This window comes from Leopardus geoffroyi, chromosome B3 (genome assembly GCF_018350155.1).
Source record: "Leopardus geoffroyi isolate Oge1 chromosome B3, O.geoffroyi_Oge1_pat1.0, whole genome shotgun sequence".
Classification (NCBI taxonomy): Eukaryota; Metazoa; Chordata; class Mammalia; order Carnivora; family Felidae; genus Leopardus; species Leopardus geoffroyi.
Genome location: NC_059337.1, coordinates 69368225 through 69382409, shown reverse-complemented (window position 1 = coordinate 69382409; position 14185 = coordinate 69368225). Strand labels below are relative to the sequence as shown.

Here is a 14185-nt window from a genome sequence, read left to right as displayed (position 1 = left end):
CACGGAAAACGTTCTACGTTGAACTGCTCTGTTGCCAGGGCTGAAGCCAGTGTTTTGGAGCACCGCATCCCGCTCAACCTCTACCCCAAGGCAGTGCAAATTCTCACCGGAAAACCCAAGTCCCAAAGTAGGGCTGCTTTGGGATCTGGCAGGGGAAAGCTCGGAGAAACACTGAATAGAACTCCCCCAGTCTGCGAGAGTCCACCCTTCTTTTGCTTAAACTGAATCTACCCAGTGAAGTCCACCCACCGGAGTAGTAGGTTTCAGAAGAGTTCAAGGCTCTGCACGGAGGCTCTCAATTGAGAACCCTCAGTGTCCCTGACACATGGCCTTATGGGTAGACTCAAGGACACAAGCCCTGCAGCGACTGGATTTTTGTGAGGTCAGCCTCTGAAGGAGCACACTGTCCACCTGCTACCTCACTTGCTAGACTTTGCGTCAGTTGGGCAGGTGCTTAATGGAAGTGTGGGAATGTCGGAGAGCCAGAAGCAGGGGCTGTGGAGGGAAAGACACATGGAGCCCAGTGAAGCGTGGCTTTATGAGGTGCCTGTGAAATGTTTGCAGGAATCAGGGGGCAGTAGTGCGGTTTATGACGACACATAGACACAGGGCTCTGGGAGCAGCGGGAGGCCAGGGGCCTCTCCCGGAACTGGCAGTGTGAGACTTGGGACCCTGAGCTGGAGAAGAATTCATCTTAGGATGCACAGGTTTTCTGAGAGAAGAGGAGGGTCAGAATTAACACTGCCTTGGGACTGATCTCTTCAATTACTTTAAATTACCTTTAAAGTATGAAAGAGGATCGTCATTATTAACGGACACTCTGAAAATGGATGTGATGGCCTTCACCCAGCCTGTGGTGACTGTACCTTCAGGTGGTTACATGACAGCAACCACAGCGAAGCTCCTGGCCAGCACAACTGAGGCCAGCCAAACACCACCAGACAATTCTGCTGGTTGCAGGGCACCTTGTGCTGGGTGCTCCAAAACAGCAAGTCAGGCCCGGGACAGCAGGGGGAGGGGGTGGTCAGAAATAATGAGCAGTGGGTAAGAAAGGAGCCTAACAGAAGGCAGCTTCATGTGTTCCAGAACATGGTGGAAAGTGAAAGCTGGCTCCCGCAAAGACCACGAAGAGTTCTATCATTTACTGAGTGCTTGCTAGGTTCCTCACATGTTCTACCATCAGGCATAGAATTCTAAAGGTCGTGCCTAAGGCAAAACTCCTTTATGGTCTACATTACCCTTGAACATCATCCATAAAGGACAGAACCCGGTTTTGTGTCCTGTACTATGAGGTGCCCTGTACATATAAATGTAAAAGGTAAATAGTAACATGCAGTATGCAATCAAGTAAATATGCAAAATGTAACGAGGCGGATTTGATACCCGAGTCAGATAATTTCTTGCTCGCTCTATTTTATTTGGCCACTCTCATGGTGTTCTTGTTATAAATGCTGCATGTGTGATGTGACTCCAATGTGCCTGCTACTTAAATAAAACATTTCTAATCTTCCCAATAACTGATACACAAACAAGTCCGTTATATAAGTGAGAACATGATGCTCAGGGAAGGTAAAGGATTTTTCCAAGGTCACACAGCAGGTGAGCATCTGAGTCAACATCCAGACCCAAGTCGACCTGGCCATGGCTCCATCTTCCTTCTCTAACGAAGAGCTAGTGATCTAGCTCTTGCACGTCTCCTTTTCTCTGTCACACAGCCTAGGGCAGGGAGCTTGTGACAATGGCAGCAGACACACATTAATGAACAGAGAGAAATATTTCCAGGTTCTCATCTGTATGGGTCGCTGGAAAGTTGTCCCAGGGTTTATTCCACCATATGCACACTTTGTGCAAAAACACACGGTTATCTGATTTCAAATCTTGAAGGTGAGTCATTGGAAAACTCTTTGGGTCAAGGGAGCCTTGCATAAGAGGCAGAGGTATACAGTGTGAAAAACCGGGGGCCACTGACAGCACAGAGGACTCTGACCCTGCATGGCACAGCAGAGGAGTGAGCCTCTTGGGCTCTACGCCCTGTCAGCATCCCTATCTCTGTCAGTGTGCTGGCTGCAGAGTGGGCAGCTGGGGAAGGGAGCAGAGATAGCAAGGAGACCTCGGTTAGGGTGAGGCTTGGCTGGCTTCCCCGGCTTCCCCATTCCAAGGGTGGGTAGGCCTACATTCACTCTTTGACGGGCAGGTGTCTTCCCTGGAGCAGGCCTGGGGGACCTCCAGGTGGGGAGATCCATTCTGTACCACCCCCATGGTGATCACAGTGCAGAGGGTGAACAGAGCCTGGCACCTCTACTACTACGACAGAAAAGACACGTCATGCATTTGACCTGTACCTTTACTTGCATGGCCTGTGTGGGAAGACAAAAGAAAAGAAACAAGGAGAAGAGTCAGTCAGTAAAAAGCAGGGGTCCAAGGCATAAGGTAGCACATGTTAGTCATAGCTTCTTAGCCCCCATTTGTCAGCCAACACAACAGAAACTCAACAGTTCTGGAAGCCAGCTGAGCACGGCATGAAAAGTGAGTGGGAGGTTAGTATGGAGGTTAATCTGGTCAAGAGGACGTACACCCAAACCAAGCAAAACACCCCCGAGTCAAGTTCACCTTGAAGATTAACCTCCCTGAGTGTGCCACTCAGACCCACGTGGGCTTCTGGTCTGGCCGCCCACACAAACCTTTTAGATCTAGAGTGTTTCCCCTCCCCCTCCTCCCTCCTTTCACCTGGGTGGGCTGTAGATAATCTGTCATGTAACCAAAGACCCCATTTTCTTTCTTCCTTCCACCCACCCACATTTATCACCTTCAGCAGATCTGTGCTTGGGAAAAGAGAAGGAAGAACTGGGCTAAGGGGCAATGTGTGTGCTTCCATGAAAAGGAGGTTTGCTAACAAGAAGTCCTCTAGGGGCACCTGGGTGGCTCAGTTACTTAAGCGTCCGACTCCTGATTTCAGTTCAGGTCAGAGCCTGCTTGGGATTCGCTCTCCCCTAGCTCTCTGCCCCTTTCCTGCTTGCACACATGCACTCTTTCTCTCAAAAGAAGCAAACAGTAAAAAAAAGAGAAAACGTTTAAAAAAATAAAATAAAAATAGGCAAGCCTGCACCATGTGAAGTTCTTATCCCCACTAAAAGGTTAAATGAAGGCAAGTCAACCCAACATTAGGTATTAGGGGGAAAGGTGAATTTCTGCAAGCCAGTCTGAGAATGAGAAATCAAGAGAGAGAAAGCGAAGGAGGGAAGGCAATGAGAGGAGGGAGGAGGATGGAGGAGGGGGGAGGTGGGTAGGGTAGAAAAGAGTGAGAGAGGGAGGGGAAGCCCTCCCCCACCCCCAGGGGGAGGCAGAGAGCTGGAGAGAGATAGAAAGGGGGACAGGTAGGGAGAAGGGGAGAAAACGGGAGCTGCACAAGAGCAAGGGGAACAGAGACTAAGTGAGAAAGGTGGGCACTGGAGGGAAGGAGGAGAGACTGGAGTAAGATAAGTCTGAATACCCTTGAAAACCTCAAAGATGAGGTCTCAACTCTTCTTTGTCCTTTTTCAATACACCAAAATCACACTCATGGGTGGAGAGGCTTTAAACAACGAGGCACTCTAATATTTCCTGCCTTCCAACCCTTTTTTACTCATAATCTTGGGCAAGAGACCCACATTTCTTGGGCTAAACGTGTTCTAACTTACCATTCCCCTCCAAGGAAGCTGCTGCCATTTTTACAGAAAACAAAACAAGTTTAAAAACAAAACAAAACAAAACAAAAAACACTTGCTCAGCTTAGTTACATTTAGCTTAACACATATTTGCAAACTGGTGTTATATAAAGAAAATATACAATGAGCTCTCCAAAACAACCTGCTTTCGCTGCCAGGAAAGGAACACATCTTTGAACCAATCTTCAATGAATCAAGTATAAATAGTGTGGCCCACCGTATATTTTGTTTCTGCCTCCTTTCCATTTGCAATGGCATGTGCAGTGTGTGTAGGCATGCAGCATTCGAATACACAGATCTTTGCCAACAACCGCCATATGCACCGAGGCCAAGTTCATTTATACAACACCAGAATTCAGTTAAGAGTGGAGATAAAAGCAAGCACAGGTGACCATTCAGATTAGGTAGCAGAGAGAACATCTAATTTCAGGGGGAAAAGGCAACGGAGATTGAACTCATAGTAAGAATACCTCCTCCTCATTCTCTCAATATGTAGTTCTACGTCCAAAGAATACCAGAAATGCCTATGAGTTGCTATTTATTGGAGGCATGGTATCTCTCCATCTGAATGAACGTGCTGCATTTATCTCTATCCTAGAGATGCAGTTTAAAGCTGACTTGTAAACATAGCATCCTGGTAGAGCTCGGAGGAGGCAGATAGTAAGCTCAAGCCCGTTCTATAGATTGGTAAACCGGGGTCCAGAAGAGTTACGTGGATGATGCAAGGCCAATACCTTTAGTCAACAGCTGGGCCAAGGGTAGGACTTAGCTTCCTTTCAGTCTCTAGTCCTACTTACTACTATACTTTGTGTCTCAACTGAGGCAACAAGATCAACAGGCATATTTGTCACCCTAAGGAGCATGGTAAATGTTATTTAACACCTGTGGCCTGTCCTCACATTCATCACACTGTAACGTTGACCCTTTTCCACGTAGCTCAGGAAAAACTGGCATCCAAGGTCAAGGGGAATTAAATGAAAGTGTTTGCTCCTACAAACGAACCTTATCAAAGATGCACAGATTCTGAATATGACCATCCTCTGACAAGACAAACATGCCCTTTTCCTTATTTGGCAATATGAATGAACAGAATTTCCAGTTAGTTTGTTAGTAGGTTAGTTTTGAAATGTCATCCTCTGTCACCTCATCTCTTTCCAAGTGTAAACCTAAGGACTCTAAGTAACCACTCAGCACCGGAGCATTGAGATGTCTTTGCCATTTCTGCTCATCTGGGATCCAAATCCTTATACCAGAGTCATTTCCATTGCTTTGCTGCCATCCGCTGACAATAACAATGGGTGCTAGCTGGTTCAGCGCTGAGCCCGTGGATCTAACCCAAGGTGAAAGTACCATAAAATCTATCTGGGGTTTATTGACTTTCTGTAGGTGGGTGGAGCCAAAGGAGAGCCAGTGATGGCTTTAAGAAGGCTCTTCAGAGGGAATTTAACATAAATGTCCAAGGATCAGGAGTCTGAACAATCTTATCTTTGTGTATCTCACGTGAGCAGCAGATACGTTTGTCAGAAGTTGAATGCAAAATGAATTTTGGAAAATCAAATAAAAATCATCTAAAGCACAAAAGGATCCACCTTATATAAATTTCCTGTGCAGCAAAGATTCCTCTTGAATATGAACATATACTTCTGATCTCTCTACTTTGTATATGCACAATTTTATTTGTCAAACTTTATTAAGCAGTGTATACCAGATTCTAAACTCTAAGGGTCAATTTTTAGATGTTGGAAGAAGTGTGAGTGTCAGCGTAGCTGAAAGATAGAAGGTTTGGAAAGTTCAGAGAGACTTCAGCTAACCAGAGCTAGGCAAACATGGTGAAGTTTTGGGTGAAGTTGTCATTTTTCGTTGTTATACCAGCCCCTTGTCTGCAGTTTCACATACACAGGTCTTCATCCCAAATGGTTATTTGGAAAGATGCTCCAAAGGCTTTGCTACAAACCCAAGACTGTCATCTTTCCAGAACTGATTTTCACTTCTGAGGGTCCCCATGCACACTCCACCTTCATGTTCCTCAAAGGCAGTACTGTACCAGCAATGAGAGAGACGTAATCTCAGGTATGTCACTCATACTTGACATATACAATCAGCCCTCATTGAGGCACACTTCTCTAGGGAACAGAGTCAAGAGTAAGCCATAACAGCTGGTAACAAAACATCACATTGCATGTATGTATTTACACCTGAAGGAGTCTGCCTGAGAATTCTTTACAAACACAACAGCAAAGCCTCCCTTTGCAGAGCTGACTCAAGAGGAGCTGGGAGTGCAGGTCCCCATCCTGTATTCCTGCTACACACCTCCCTAGAAGTGACTTTTTCTCAAATATCTGGTATGCCCTCTTTTAAACATTTCCTGCGGGGAATGGACAAATGTTTGGGTTTCTGAATGCAACCCACATGGAAAATAAACAGAAGGCATTAAGAGGTCAGCACAACTGAAATCAAACAGCCGCTGGACGTTCCAGAGAGGAGGAAAACAAGCTTACTGTGAGAACAAGTGCTAAGGAAATCTTCAAAGCAAGGTAATTTCCTCGTAGCTCATCAAAAGGTGGCTCTAGGCATGTGCAGTTTGGCAGCTTCACCACACAAGAAGTAGTTCTATTTTCAAACAACTAACAGCAGCTTCGGTTTTGGAGACCTCTCGAATGCCTTAGGCAAGTCTTGAAACTTAAACTTTTTGACACACAAGCAGCTATTTATTCATAAAATGTGATGACCATGCTTATTTGGGAGCAGTTCCTTCTGGCTCATTCTCAAAGAAACAACAGTAGAGACTGTTGGTTTTTGTGGTTTGACCTAAATGCAGTATGGAACTAATCGCTTCATACACCCAAGATACATAGCTTAGGTCAAGATTGAAGAGTCTCTGGAATTGATTTCTATGGACTTACTTTCGACATCTTGCTTTTGCTGTCTCCAGTTAAAAATGCCAAATTATTAATTTCATTCTGAATCACAAAATTTTGCTCTTCCCTCTTGAAGTTCTAAGTGGGGGGCGGGGGAGAAATAAAAAAGCCAACATTACAAGAATGTTTTCTGAGGTCTGTACCTTTCACAGCCATCTCTAAATCCAGGGCCCACATGTTCCTTACGTGAGATTTGCACCACAGGATGAAGACCTCTGCCACCATGCGGAAGAGCTGGTCAGAATCAGCATCGGGACTTTTGAGCCAGTTCGATCTGAAGTAAAAAGTAAATTGATATGCATATGAAATTCAGTAATGATTAAAAGAGTCACACTAAAAATTCTATCAACTTTGGGTGTGTACACTTATCCAGATAAAACTACATTCCCACCCAGAGGCAATCTTCAGAGAGACTAAATATCAGTACACTCCTTACATGCTTGTAGGCATGTAATTGTAGATACTGCTGAAGGACCTACAATAATCATTTCCATTTTACCAAAGGATTCAAGGATTATCTTAGCAAACAGATGTCAGAGAACAACATTTCAATTTTGTCAAGGGTAGTTTTTTTCTTCTTTTCTTAAACAGATGAGATGATTAAGGTTACACTCTGTTTTGGGACAGGCCTCCTTTAATCCCTAAGGCTAGCAAGACTAGACTTGGTCACTGTAACACCTAATCTTGTCATTGACACTTGACATTGTCAAGCCTCTGAAATATGGAGCACTCTAAAACCAGTTAAGGCCTTACACCCTTTCTTCTCAAAGCCAATATTATGAATGAAATTTGTAAGGCAATAGATTTTCCACTGCTATTTTAAGTATATAGGCAGAAACCAAACATTTCCTATGTCCTCTGAAATGGTTTAGAAATTCCCTATTTATATAATAGGTAATATAAAATTTGTAATACGTAATATATATATTTATATATATGAAATTTATATATAGTCATTTCATTTTTTTCTTTTCCTTTTTTAATTATAAGCCAGCCAGGTTAAGAATTTCACAGTGGTGGCAAGAAGGCAAAATTGCAGAATTCAGTCACTTCTTACAAGTTGGTGTATCCCTAAGTATCTTACATATTTGAGTTTAATTATATTTTGAAAGGGCTAGATATTGCCGTTTTCAAATATCGGTGCAGAGTAACACAGTACGAGTTAAATTGTCTACCGTCTTTCTTAGGTTAAAGAAAACTGGTTCTCATGAATGCTCTGAAAAATCCAATGTCCCTTATTAGTGCATGCAGAGTAACAGCTATCAAAAGCCAGTTCCCTAAGCCTTGGGACATCGCTCTGAATTGCCGTGGGCAGCCTACACCTTCTGCCCATTCGTGGAGAGCAACAGGATAAAGAAGAAAGGTGAAGACTCATGAGGCCAAGACTGTCTTTGGACCCCTCTCTCAATTCCTTACTGCTGAGGCTGAGTTTCAGCCTCATAGACATTCTTGTCTCATCTTTCTTGGGTTCTACTTCACTGGTCTTTCCCGTACATGGCAGACATTATAGGCTGCCTACCCAATACTCATCCTCCTCTTCTTAGGAGCAAAAGCCCATTTTATTCAGGGTGGCATTGTGCCCTGCTGAAGACCACATTACCCGGCCTCCCTTGAGGGATAGCTACTATGTAACTAAGTTCTGATCAAAGACATGGAAGTGGAAACTGCTGGATGGACCTTCTGGAAAAGCTCTCTAAAAATGCCTCGGACAGCTGAGGATGCCTGTGCCTTTCCCCTGTTGCTTTCATGCTTCCTGTCTGGAATGAAAATATGATGGCTTGAACTCTAATTGGCACAGTGCATCATAAAGTAACTTCAAAGATGGAAGCCAATGTTAAGGATGGAAAGACAGAGGAGTTAGGCTCTCTAATGAGGAGCAATCATACTGGCCCTGGAAACCTTTAGATTTCTTTTATGTGTAGAGATTTAACTTCTCATTTCTCTAAGCCACTGTAATCAGGTATCCATTATTAGCAGCCAAATGCAATCCAAACTTGAGGCTTGAGGTTGGTAATGCTTTCTGATTTCATTCATACGATTTTTCAGGAGTGCTTTTTCTGGATCAAACGTCAACTTTGGTCACAACTGCCAGCCATTCATTCCTCAGTGTTTAGCTTGAAATGAGATTTGTAAGTGTGCACTATGCCCTGAGTGGGAAGAGGTGAGGGGTCACATACCATCCTGCCAAGGAAAAGGACAGCCAAAGGACGTATGGGCAGCAGGGGCTCTGCAAACAGGTGAGGTCAATATTCCCTCACAGGAGACAGAAAAGGATTCTGATCCCTTCGCCTTCATATAGGAATGCAGTTTCAAGTGAATGAATTTTGTTTTCAATACCCTTCTTCTTCTAGGAGGCAAATCTTCACTCTTTATTTCTAGCGAGGTCCTTCTTTCAGGTTTAGAGTGCTAGGTGTGAATGAAGAATACCTCATTACATGTTTCCCCAGGCACACAAACTCTCTACCTCTCTCAAATCAGATGAAAATGGTATTGGCAGGTGCATAGAAGATCCTCACCTCACTCCTCCTATTTGCCCTTCTCCTTTCTGCCCCCAGATGAGGCAACCGGGCTCATCTCCTGCCTGCTCCCAGTCTCCCAGAATCCAGATCTCTCTCAATATCCAGACACCTGTCCTTTTGGAGGTACCGAACTGATATATAGGTCTTTTTTTTTTTTTTTTTTTTTAAATCATCTGCACTGTGTGCTGCCAAAAGGCAGGTGGAACATTCCAGGCTGCAGGTGGGGAGAAAGATTGGTTTTAGAGGCAATGGGGGCGACAGCTGAAGCAACACCAATGGATGAAATTACCGAGCATGTTAACAGAAAACAAGAAGAACAGAACAAAATCTTGGATGACTTCAAGAGTAAAGAGAGTGAGATTTTCACTTTCAAACTGGCGAGTTATCAGGTTTTCGAAGAAAGTAAAGCCAGTTATCAAGCTTTCAAAGAAAGTAAAGCCATGCTCCTATGTCCATGGTCAGGTTGTTGGAGTTAGAGCTGAGGGCTTATCTCAACCTTATTCCTAAGCCTCCTGCAGAGGACACAGCCCGAGGCAGTCACCGCACAGCATTTACTCAGATTCCCTTCTGTAGTCTGAGAGATGGTTTTTCACCCCAAGCTGCACTGTTTAAAGGTGCTCATTTTTTGTGTTCTGAGTGTTCCTGATTGCCAGAAAGGAGGCTGAGAAGCCATTGACTCTGGTGGAGAGATCTGTTTAACCTGTGCTGACATATGTCCTGCACAAGGAGATAGCCAGCTATTTTGCCCAGCTCCGACCACACTATACCCGGAGTTCTTGCTTATTCTGCATCAGCTTTGGACTGAAGATTAATGAACAGAAGCTTCTGTTCAGAACAGTGTTCCAAATGGCAAAGAAACTTGAAACATGGCCATGACTGGGCCGAAGGAAGTAGAAAGGTTTAATGTGACCAGGAAGAACAGGGAGGAGGACAGGACAAGATGGGTCTCTTCAATATTTAAAGAGGTGCCATGAGAGAGACTGGAACAGTTTTGTGAGAAAAGAAAGGGGGTATTTATTCATCCGGTTACAGGTAAGATGAAGTGACCCCTCTTCTTCCTGCCAACTCCACACTCCCATAATTCCAAGCTAGCAATTCTACTGGTGAAGAAAGTACTCAAAGAAGGTAAAGGCATACACCTAAGAAGGAAGTATTTCTAAGCTAGGCTCCAGTGGCCATAACGTTCTCTGGTGCTCCGTGAAGAACGGGCTGAAAAGTGGGGATGAATGAATTAATGATGATCTCAAAGACTCTCTGACATTGCCATTTTTAGCAACTGTCAAACACTGTGTAAGGAGAACACACTCTATCTTGAGTTTGATTGTCAACAGTGACAAATGCAATTAAAGAGCTATTCCAGGAGCAACCTTACTCTGCTTTCATTTTTGTTTTTACCTCACACTCTGACAAATTCCCTCTCTAAACTGCTAATGTCATTATACTATCGGAAATGATGAAAACGATGATCCTCAAACCAGAGTTTGTTTTGCGAGAGTAAGGTTTCCCACACACAGTTAAGGGATTTTATTATGTATATAGTAAATGTAAAGCATTTATTTCGAAAGGCTAAATACAATTATTTTAAACAATAAGCACAATTTGCCTTCTAAAATAAACACTAAATGGGCATATCCAGACCTATTGCCTGCCCATGACAGAATGGCTTCCAACCCAAAAGTTAGCAATGCTCCCCCAAATAGTCCTAAGTCCTTTCAATATCTACAACAGAGTATTTTAAAATTAAACCTTTTCAAATTTACGTGTTAAGGACTTTAAATTTTAAGAGGGCGCAGTATAATAAAAATCCATTTGGTCCTTGCTCTCCACTAGGACTAATAATCCTTTGTTCTTCTGCTTGCTCACAGACATTAGCCCCCACCATGTCCTCACCGTCCTCAACATGCTGCTGAAATTCCATGGTCAATCATTACGAATATTCTCTTCTATACACCCTCAACTCCCTAACCTATTTCTCTTTGTCATACTCACACTGCAAAACCCCAACCTTGGTTACATCCAACTCTTTTCCTACTCTGGGCCGGGCTCTGGGATGAACTGGCTGGAGAAAAAGACAACCTGGTGATGGGTCTCACTTTAAGTTCATGACCACAGATCTCAGGTGGGGCCCTTAAGGCTGCCTGGCAATCACATGACACTGTTCTGACCCATCTACTCTCTCTCCCTCTCACTGGCTACCACCACACACTTTCTCTTTACTCCTCAAACCTCCAAACATCTTCTCCCCATCCTCAATATCAGCTGATGATCCTGCTTCCTACTCCACTGAGAAAATGAAGCTATCAGGAAAGGACTCCTACAGACCCCAGACATAGTGTGTGTGTGTGTGTGTGTGTGTGTGTGTGTGTATCTGCCAGCATCAGCACCTACACTCCCTGCCCACCCCCCCTGCTTGTTGTTGTGGATAAACCATCTAATGCTGACCCTTGCCTGTGCAGAGAACGTTGCTTTAGAAATTATCTCTCTCACTCTTACAAGATAAATTTCCCTTTCTCTACTAGATCATTCCCACTAATGAAGAAACAAGCTGACAAGTCTCCCATCTTAAAAACTCTTCTTTTGACCTTACTTCTACCTCTAGTTAGCATCCTGTTTTTCTGCTCCTCTTTGTAGTAAAATTCTTTGAACAAATTGTCTGTACTTCTCTCTCCAAGTCTTTTTCTCCCATTTTCCTCCAACTTACTCCAGAGAGGCTTTACTTCATCTCTCCATTCCAACTGCTCTTGTCAAGATCACCAATGACCTTCACTCATCATTCTTCCCTCCTGGAGACGCTCTGTGAAGTTGGCACCCAGGACATACCATTCTGTTGGGTTTCCTCCTGTCTCATGGGTTGTTCCTCCTCAGCCTCTGCCATCAGTTCCTCCTCTTCTGCCTGACCTCTTGATGTTGGAGAGCACAAGGGCTCAGTCCTTGGAACTCTTCTCTCCCCCCCACAATTCTTTCTCTCATCCGGTCTCATGTTCTCCAATATGTTAATGACTTCCAAATTCCGATGGCTACAACAGAACTCTCTCCTGAACTCTGGACACATATATTCAACTTCCCACTCAACATTTTCATTTTTATATTGAATAGGCAACCTAAGTTTAACATATCCAAAAGTGATTTCCAGATATTCCCCTTAAAAAATGTCTGTACCCACAATCTTCCCCTACTTAACTGCTGGATGTTCCATTCTTCCATTTGCAAGAATAATCTTTGACCCTCCTTTCTTCTCTCATTCCCAATTTGGAAGTCCTAAGGGCTCTAACTTCAAAATAGACCCAGAATCTGCCATCTTCTATCAACCTTTATTGCTACAACCCTGGCTCCAACCATCAAACTTTTTTTATTGTGGTAAAATACAAAATTTGCCATTAGTGACATTTAGTACATTCATAAGGTTGGGCAGCTACTATCATTATCTAGTTTCTGAACATTTTCAGGACTCCAAAAGGAAACCCCAATCCCATTAAGTAGGTGCTTCCTGGTCCCCCCTCCCCCCCCCAGGACCTGGCAACCAGTAGCTGGCTCTGTCTCTAAGGATCCCCCATCAGCTCTTGACTGGATCATTGTGAACCTCCCAACTGGTCTCCTCATCCCCGTATTTGCCTCTATGCTGTGCTCAAAAAGTGAATCTGATCACATCACAGAGTAGCTTAAAACGTCCACCAACTTCCCTTCTCAGAATAAAAGCCAGAGTCTTCACAATGGCCTCCAAGGGCCTACACTTTTGGCCCCATATTGCTTTTCTGACATCTCTTCCCTTCCTCCCTACTCCTCACTCTCCTCCACCCCAACATACTCCTTCCTCAGGGCTTACTCCACATGCTCCCTCTTCCTGGGAATATAACCCTTCTCAGACCTGCATGGTTTCCCACTTCATCTCTTTGCTCAAGTATTGCTTTCTCAGTAACATTATACCTATCTATCCATCCATCATCTGTTTAAAATGTTTATTTATTTTGAGAACGAGCAAGAGAGAACACATCAGTGAGCGGGGGAGGAGCAGAGAGGGAGAGAGAGAATCCCAAGCAGGCTCCATGCTGTCAGCGCAGAGCCTGACGTGGGGCTTGATCCCAGGAACTGTGAGATCATGACCTGAGCTGAAATCAAGAGGTGGATGCTTAACTGACTGAGCTACCCAAGTGCCCCAGTAACATTCTATTTAAAACTGTGACTCCACCCACCTGGGGCACTCTTAATTCTCCTTAACCTTGCTTTGTAGAATTTACTTATCTAAGTAAAGTATATCAGTAAGTATGTAAGTACTCATTTTGTTTATTGTCTGTGTGCCTTACTTTCCTACCACAATGAAAGCCCTTAGGCCAGACATCTTTGTTTTGTTCACTCTTGTCTCCCAATGCCTAGAACAGCACCTGACACACAGTAATATCTGTTGAATGAATATGTGACAGAACAGCGGAGGGGAAGAAGTGGGTTACTTCTGCCCCAATCTGACCAATTCCTTCTTAGCTACAGTAACATGTGAGGATGGAAGGGGTGGCCATGTCATTGACCATATGGAGTCGCTGGCCAAGGAAAGCACAATCCAGAGGTCCTACACCCAGAATTTTCTGTTGGAGGGGCTGGGGTGGGTGGGGGTAGGAGCCGTGACTCCCTCACTCACCTGTAACACAACCCCACACCACCTTTCTACTCTGTGGACAGGCTGCCCCAGGTCTCCCACATACCTGTTGTTGTCCACGTAGCGGATGAGCATGGGGTAGAAGGCGTAGAGGTCTCTGCAGAGGACTGCAAACTCATCCAGGATGAGGAGCTCCGCCTCCTGAGTGTCTCCTTTGGTGTCGGCCTTCAGCTGCTCCTCCTCCTGCACAGTCTTCACAGCCTTTTTCTTCAGCTTCTCCAGAGTTGGGATGAAGTGGCTTTTCAGCAGGTCCGGCCTGGCTTTGCTGATGATTGGCTGGGCATACACTGCGTTTGCAAACAAAAAGCCTCCCCCTCATTTCACACATTACAACAATTAATAAAAGGAAAGAGGTGATCCTGAAAGGTGAGGCTGTGACAATCCATCAACTCAAGA

At 44.4% G+C, this 14185-nt stretch overlaps 1 protein-coding gene across 19 annotated transcripts in view; it reads right to left on the bottom strand.

The window, feature by feature from the left end:
- The window catches only part of RYR3 (ryanodine receptor 3), a 529106-nt gene that overhangs the window by 54016 nt on the left and 460905 nt on the right, over positions 1 to 14185 (bottom strand). For 16 of the 19 annotated variants that reach the window (XR_006704802.1, XR_006704801.1, XM_045450137.1 and 13 more), the window contains exons 67-70: positions 13836 to 14076; positions 6809 to 6896; positions 6608 to 6700; positions 2343 to 2357 (exon numbers count right to left, since the gene is read on the bottom strand). Coding sequence is in view for 17 of the 19 variants with exons in the window: in XM_045450137.1 (XP_045306093.1) it covers positions 2343 to 2357; positions 6608 to 6700; positions 6809 to 6896; positions 13836 to 14076 (437 nt within the window). In the remaining 2 variants the exon portion in view is untranslated. The remainder of the gene's footprint in view (positions 1 to 2342; positions 2358 to 6607; positions 6701 to 6808; positions 6897 to 13835; positions 14077 to 14185) is intronic. The other 3 variants (XM_045450141.1, XM_045450131.1, XM_045450127.1) reach the window with 1 other exon arrangement.